Source organism: Sorex araneus, chromosome 6 (genome assembly GCF_027595985.1).
Source record: "Sorex araneus isolate mSorAra2 chromosome 6, mSorAra2.pri, whole genome shotgun sequence".
Lineage (NCBI taxonomy): Eukaryota > Metazoa > Chordata > Mammalia > Eulipotyphla > Soricidae > Sorex > Sorex araneus.
Window position 1 is genome coordinate 164,650,368 of NC_073307.1, and position 7,335 is coordinate 164,657,702.

Below are 7,335 nucleotides of genomic sequence, written 5' to 3' on the forward strand. Positions count from 1 at the left end.
CAGCACTTGCAGGCCTGGACCTGGATCATCATGGAGTTGAGAGGGTCCAGTTCCCCCAAATCCCTGCCTCTCGGCCTCAGTCATGCTACCTGACAAGTGGACAAGTGGGTACAATAACCTTCCTACCAGCACATCCAGGCCAGAAGATTTTTTTTTTTCTTCTGCTTTTTGTCTTTTTTTTTTTTTTCTTTTTGGATCACACCTGGCGATGCACAGGGGTTACTCCTGGCTCTGCACTCAGGAATGACTCCTGGCGGTGCTCAGGAGACCATATGGGATGCTGGGAATCGAACCCGGGTCGGCCGCATGCAAGGCAAACGCCCTACCCGCTGTGCTATCGTTCCAGCCCCCTTCTTCTTTTTTTTGGGCAATGCACTGGGGTTACTCCTGGCTCTGCACTCAGGAATTACTCCTGGTGATGCTCAGGGGACCATATGGGTTACTCCTGGCTCTGCACTCAGGAATTACTCCTGGTGATGCTCAGGGGACCATATGAGTTACTCCTGGCTCTGCACTCAGGAATTACTCCTGGCGATGCTCAGGGGACCATATCCGTGGTGTATTCGATATGCCAAAAACAGTAACGATAGGTCTCATTCCCCTGACCCTGAAAGAGCCTCCAATCGTTAGGAAATACGAGTAAGGAGAGGCTGCTAAAATCTCAGGGCTGGGAGGAATAGAGACATTACTGGTGCCCACTTGAGTAAATCGACCAACAACGGGATAACAGTGATACAGTGATGCTTGGGGGACCATATGAGATGCTGGGAATCAAACCCGGGTCTGCTGCGTGCAAGACAAACGCCCTAACCGCTGTGCTGACTCACCAGCCCCCGGCCAAAAGATGTTGAACAAATAATTCTTCGGGTAATAAAGACACAGTGGAGTCGTTGTACAAATCAGGAAGGATGTTATTAGACCCAGGAGTAGAGGTCACTGGAGCAATAGTAAAAAGGCGGGTAAGTACATGGCCCTGTGTCCCTGCGGGAGCGGGTGGGAGAGGAGCCCTGGGGCGTGGGTCTCTCCCCTGGACCAAGAGGGCACCGTGGACGCGGGTGTGGGGGGCCCAGGCCCAGCCGGGCTCTGGGAGGTGCAAACAGTCTTGGCAAAACAGAAATGCCACCGAGGGCCGGGAGCACCCTCAGATCCCCGCACCCCACCTTCTCCCTGCGGCGGTGACCGCCCCAGCCCAGGGTGGGGGCTGCCGGCCCCCACAGCCCCGGGGCCTGAGGCTGGGCAGCCCCGGGGGACAGCGGCCTCGAGGCCGGAAGGGCCGGGGTCGGCTCCATCTCGCCGAGGGTCGAGGCGAGCGGGGGCTCGCCCCTTCGCGCAGTGCCGGCCCCCAGCGGGCAGGTCAGAGCAGCGCCTTGAAGAGGAAGGAGAGGGACGCCCCGCAGGAGAGCCCCAGGGCCAGGAAGAAGGTCATGAGGGCGCCGGCCACCTCCCTCTCGTGCGGGAGCACCTGCCTGCAACACAGCGGGAGGAGCTGAGCGCGCCAGGCCGGCTCCCGCCCCCGCCGGCTCCCGCCCCGCCCCCGCCCCGCCCCCGCCGGCTCCCGCCCCGCCCCCGCCCCGCCCCGCCGGCTCCCGCCCCGCCCCGCCCCTCCCGCCCCACCCCCGCCGGCCACCCACCTGGGCGCCAGGCACATGGTGAGGGACACCAGGTAGCCATTGGACACGGCGAAGAGCAGCATGAAGGTGATGAAGTAGGCGTCCTGCGGGAACAGCACGGGCAGCCGCGACCGCTCGGGCACGTGGCACAGCATGAAGAGCGGCACGAACAGGACGCGCAGACACACCAGCAGCGGCAGCAGGCGGCTGTCCTCGTCGGGCTGCGGTGGAGGCGGGCCCCGGGTCACCGTCCGCCGCGCCCGACCCCCTTGCCCAGGCCAGACCCGGGCACCATCGGCAATTCTCAAACTGGGTTCCTCCGGGCACCCCTGGGGGTTCCTTGGGCCACTGGGGGTGGCTGGGTGGGAGGAAGGGCTGGCGCGGAGGCAGCTCCCAGCTTTCTGGGTTGAAATCTGGCTTCTCTTTGCTCAGTTTTGTTGTTTTTTGTTTTTTTTGGGGGGGGGCGCTCAGGGGTTACTCCTGGTTTTATTATTTTATTTTTTTTTGCTTTTTGGGTCTCACCCGGCAATGCACAGGGGTTACTCCTGGCTCTGCACTCAGGAATTACTCCTGGCGGTGCTCAGGGGACCATAGGGAATGCTGGGAATCGAACCCAGGACGGCTGCGTGCAAGACAAACGCTGTGCTATGGCTCCAGCCCTTACTCCTGGCTTTAAACTCAGGAATGACTCCTGGCGGTGCTCAAGATTCGAGCCTGAGCTCGGTCGAACGCCCTTCCTGACCTTTCACATCCTCGGCTCCCCCAAATGCTCCCTCAAGCAGCCAGAGGACTCTAGCCCCAGTGCTCACCCACAGGAAGTAGGAGGTGAGGCTCCGGCCCAGCCAGTCCATGACGTTGAAGAGCAGGAAGCAGCAGATAGGGTTGAAGAACTGACCTGGCCGAGAGGGGGGGGTGCATCTGGGGTCCTGCTCCCCCATTCCCCGCTGGGCCCGGCCCCCGCCCCCCCCCCCACCTCCACACTCACTCCACTTCCCGGGGCTGGTGGAGCTGGTCACCATGGCGGTGATGGCGGGGAACACAGACAGGGTGACCGTGAAGACCAGTACCAGGCACAGAGCCGTCAGCCAGATCTGGAGGCAGAGCCAGGGTGAGCGCCGGGGCAGCCCCTGACCCCGGGCGGGGGGCGGGGGGCGCGCTAGCCGGACCCGACCTTGCGGAAGACCAGGAGGACGGACGGTTTCCCCGGCTTCTCGGGCTCCTGGGGCTCCAGCTCGGGCTCCTTGTCCAGGTCCAGAGTTAGGACGGCCTTGTGGGGGCTGGCCGGAATCCCGTTCTTCTCATCTGGCCGAGAGGAGGGGCGGGGGGGGGGCGTGAGGTGGGAGGGCGCCGGCCAGGAGGCACTGAGGCAAATATGGATTTTGGGTTTTGTTTTGGGCCGGTGATGCTCAGGAGTTACTTCTTTTTTTTTTTTGCTTTTTGGGTCACACCTGGCGATGCACGGGGGTTACTCCTGGCTCTGCACTCAGGAATTACCCCTGGCCGTGCTCAGGGGACCATATGGGATGCTGGGATTTGAACCCGGGTCGGCCGCGTGCAAGGCAAACGCCCTACCTGCTGTGCTATCTCTCCAGCCCTCAGGAGTTACTTCTGGCCCTGCACTCAGGACTCACTCTTGGCAGTGCTCAGGGGTCGAACCCAGGCCGGTCCAGGGGAAGGCAAGCTCCTGACCCACTGAGCCCTGTTTGGCTGTGGTTTTGGAGATGCTCAGGAATCACTCCTGGCAGGCTCAGGGGACCACCCGGGATGCCGGGATCAAACCCAGAAGGTCTCATGCCCTCACCGCTGTCTTCCCACTCCAGCCCTGGGAAATCTGTTGCTACTGTCTGTTCAGCAGCTACCTGCCTGGCCAGAGGGGAGCCCCTGCGGGGGGCTCCCCCCGCAGCCTTACAGATGGAGAAACAAAGCCCAGAGAGGTTTGGTGTCTTGCCTGGGCCCCCCAGCCTGGATGCTGTGAAGCTGGGTGCAGACCCAGATACACAAGACTGAGAACTCACATGCACGGATGCCCTACTGTCTCAGAGGCGGAAACTGAGGCCCTGAGGGAGGCACAGAGGACGGTTCCTTTCGTTTTGTTTTGTTGGTGCTGGGGATGGGACCTGGGGCCTCACAAGGTGAGCACTTTGTGGGTGAGCGCACCCCCAGGAGTGGTCCTGCTCCTTCCCTCCGGGCCTTCTGTCTCTGTCCCATGAAGCTATGGGGCACAGAGGGGCTGGGACGGGGGTGTGTATATGTGTGTGTGTGTGTGTGTGTGTGTGTGTGTGTGTGTGCCATGACGGGTGTGTGTGTGGAGGGGGCATGATGTGTATGTGTGTGTGTACCTGCCATGACGGGTGTGTGTGTGGAGGGGGCATGATGTGTGTGTGTGTGTGTGTGTGTGTGTGTGTGTGTGTGCCATGACGGGTGTGTGTGTGGAGGGGGCATGGGGTGTGTGTGTGTGTGTGTGTGTGTGTGTGTGTGTCCGTCCTGCCAGGTCCCCAGCTCACCTGGCTGGAGAAGCTCCGCTCTGGTCTCTAGTTCCTGCCCCTGGGCCTGCGCCGGCGTCCTGGCCAGGTAATAGCGAGCAAACTCCTGCCGAAGGGAAGCGGCCGGATTGGCTGGCTTGCCACGCCCCCTCCGCCCCTCAGACCACTGACTGGGAGGCCGGGGTCCACCAGGGTCGCATCTTCCAGGAATCAGACCCCCTGGCCCCGAGGAACTCAGGGCTGCCCGGGGGGCTCACCAGGTGGGGCAGGCTCAGGTAACACACGATGGACAGCAGGATGCCCACGCAGGGGGTGACGAAGTAGGCCAGCGCCGAGGTCTGTGCGTCCACGCCACCTGCGTGCAGACGGCTGGTCCCGCAGTGCTCTGCCCCGTGTGTGGCCCAGACTCTCCCTTCAGCCCCCCCCAACCCTGCCCCTAAATAACCTTCACTCCTCTCGCTCCTCCCCACCGGCTGCTTTTGCAGGGTCACCCGCTACTTGCCAGAACTTTCTCTGACGAGGAGGAAGCACCCATCAGGGTCGAGGTGTGCAACAGGCCCAAAGGTTTAGGGTCTGCTTAGATGCGCGCCCCCCTCCCCCGCCACCCCCTGACCTGGGAGCAGCAGGGCTGGATCTGGAGACCCCCACTCCCTGCCCCCAGCCCCGGGCCTGCCTCCCCCCTCGGTCTCCCATGAGTCTCACCCACCCCGGGACACTGCCCCCCAGAACCCCAGCCCCCGACGTCCACTCACTGGCCATGGACAGAAGCATGGCGAGGGCGGCGAAGATGCCAGCCAGGCCCTGGCCGCTGAGGAAGAGGGTGCTGTAGGCGGAAGGCATGGTGCCCAGCTGCCCGAAGAGGCCGCCCTGCAGGATGGCACAGAAGGCTGCGGGGCAGCGCGGCCGCCGTTCAGGCAGGCAGCTCCCTGGGCTCGCGGCCAGGCTGGGCAGGTGTGGGAGAGGCCCCCCCCCACCCGGGTCACAGCCCCCCTTCAGTGTACCCAGAGGGCTCAGCAGGGCCTGCCTGCTTCGGTCCCCTCCCACCCCGGGTGCGACACTCACAGTTGATGAACCAGACGCAGGCCATGGTGATGGAGAAGAAGGGGCCGGGGCTCATGTCCACCTTCACCAAGGCCGCGGTCAGGGCGAAGAGGAGCAGGATGGCCAGCAGGCTGCCCAGGATCCGCACCGTCTCGGGGACGCTGCCCAGGAGAGGGGTTGTGGGGCGGCGCAGTGGGACGGGGACACGTGGCCGTCCCCCCGCGGCGCAGGTGCCCGGGCACTCACCACTGGTACAGGAAGGAGTTGAGCAGCGTGAAGAGCAGCAGGGGCAGCTGCGACAGCAGCGTCACCCAGTTGTTGAAGTTGAAGGTGTCTGCGGGGCCCGTGTGGTTGGTGCCCGGGGGTCCGGAGGTGATGTTGACCCCCGCCAGCCGCCCCTGGAAGTACTGCCAAGATGCCGGGAGAAGGGGGGATGGGGCCACCCTAAGAACCTGCCACCCCTCCCCACACACACACCCCGCACCTTGGGGACTCTTAAGGGACCTCCCGCCAGCTCCCAGCTCTGTCCCTGTTCTGGCCCCCGCACCCAGTGACTGAGTCGTCATCCCTGCAGGTGCAAATGTGGGCACAGCCCAGCTGCACGGTCCCCAGCTAGGGCACCACCCCACCCCCCCCAGAAACTGGGATGTGGCTTGAGGCTGGAGCCCAGCAGCTGCCCGGCCTCCCTCCCCACTGCCCCTGGCGCCCTATCCCTGCAGGGGGCAGCCTGGGGGGTGTCTAGAGTTGACCCCATCTGTATTTTGTGCCCACCAACCTCCAGGGAATTCAAGCTCTGTCTCTTTTCTCCCCTGTTTTGGGGCCACACCCAGCAGTGCTCAGGGCTTACTCCTGGGAGGGGTGGCGGGGGGGTGGGTGGGGGGGAAGGGGGCCCGCATGGGATGCTAGGGATGGAACCCAGGTCGGCTGTGTCTCTGGCCCGCACTCTGGGTCTTTCTCTGAGCAGCCTGACCCTCTCCTGATCCTAGCCCATGCCTGGGCTGCCCGCCCGTCTGTCCTCCTGCACGCCCCTTCGGGACCCTCGGGGCCCTGCTCCCGGCTGGGGCTGGCCTGTGTCTCTTCCCATCGTCAGTGGCTCCCAGGGACCCCTCTCCCTGTCAAGACCCGCGGCCAATCTCTACTGGGTTCCCAGGGCTCAGCAACACAGCTAGGCATGGAAGGTTCCAGAACCCCATTGCACTGGGAACACAAACCCCACATGTTTGCCTTTCCAGCTGGACCTGGGTGACAAGGACCCTGACGGTCCACGGGGAGGTGGCAGGGAGACGATTCCAGGGAAAACGGAGGGCGGGGAGGAAGCCCCCCCTTGAGAGCGACTGATCCCGGGCTGACCAGGGCCAGCAGGGGGCGGGGGGCAGCTGCTTCGCGGGGTCCGCGGCTGCAGGGCTGCAGGGCGGGTGGCCTGGAGGCCGGAGCGAGGCGCCGCCCCCCGGGCGCGGCGGGCGGGGACAGGCGGGTGGCGGCGGGCCTCACCGGGATGGCGGTGATGAAGAAGTTCCAGGGCAGGAGCGTGCCCAGCCCCAGGACGAAGAAGCTGATCCCGACCAGGTGGTAGCTGTGGGGAGCAGGCGAAGGTCACCCCGAGGCCGGCCCGCCGCGCCCCCCGCGACCCGCGCCCCGACTCGCCTGTCGTGCGGGGCGTCTCCTCGCGCCATCGCCGCCCGGCAGCGCGTCCGGCCGGGCACGGCGGGCACGGCGGGCACCGGGCGGGCACCGAGCCCCCGCGGCTGCGGCCGGGCTCAGGCGCGGCAGGCGGCGCGCGCGGCTCCGCCCCCGGGGCGGGGACTCGGGGTCGCCCCCCGCCCCCCGCGCGCCGTCTCGGGACCTGCCGGGGCCTCCCAGCGGGTGCCCGCGGTCCCCGCGGCGGGCGGAAGCGGTCGCGCCTGGCCGGAGGGGAGCCGCGCCGCAGCCCCCTAACTGGCGCCGGAGCCCCCCGGACGGGCAGGCGCTGGGGGACGGTCGCAGGGGCGTCCGGGAGGGCTTCCCGGTGGCGGCGAGGCCCAGGGGCGCGCGGAGGCTGCGGGGGCGCTGAGCCAAGGCTCGGGAGGGAAGGATGACAAAGGGTGACCGGGAGGCGAGCAGGCCCCCCCCACCTTCTCCCCGGGCTGCAGCGTCGCCGCCTTCAAACCCCTCACCCCGCCCTGGTCAGGGCCCCCGCCCCGCCCCGCCGCGCCCACCCTCCG

The 7,335-nt window shown here is 65.7% G+C and overlaps 1 protein-coding gene across 1 annotated transcript; it reads right to left on the bottom strand.

Moving 5' to 3' along the window:
• Positions 1–1,213: 1,213 nt before the first annotated feature.
• On the bottom strand, positions 1,214–6,936 carry SLC29A2 (solute carrier family 29 member 2). The gene is made up of 12 exons (XM_055143925.1): positions 6,779–6,936; positions 6,626–6,707; positions 5,381–5,541; positions 5,156–5,295; positions 4,846–4,980; positions 4,351–4,448; positions 4,115–4,199; positions 2,782–2,912; positions 2,596–2,701; positions 2,420–2,505; positions 1,632–1,831; positions 1,214–1,466 (listed from the first exon to the last, which is right to left on the bottom strand). The coding sequence occupies exons 1-12, from the start codon at positions 6,805–6,807 to the stop codon at positions 1,355–1,357; spliced, it is 1,365 nt and encodes a 454-aa protein (XP_054999900.1). The 5' UTR covers positions 6,808–6,936; the 3' UTR covers positions 1,214–1,354.
• Between the last annotated feature and the right edge of the window lie 399 nt (positions 6,937–7,335).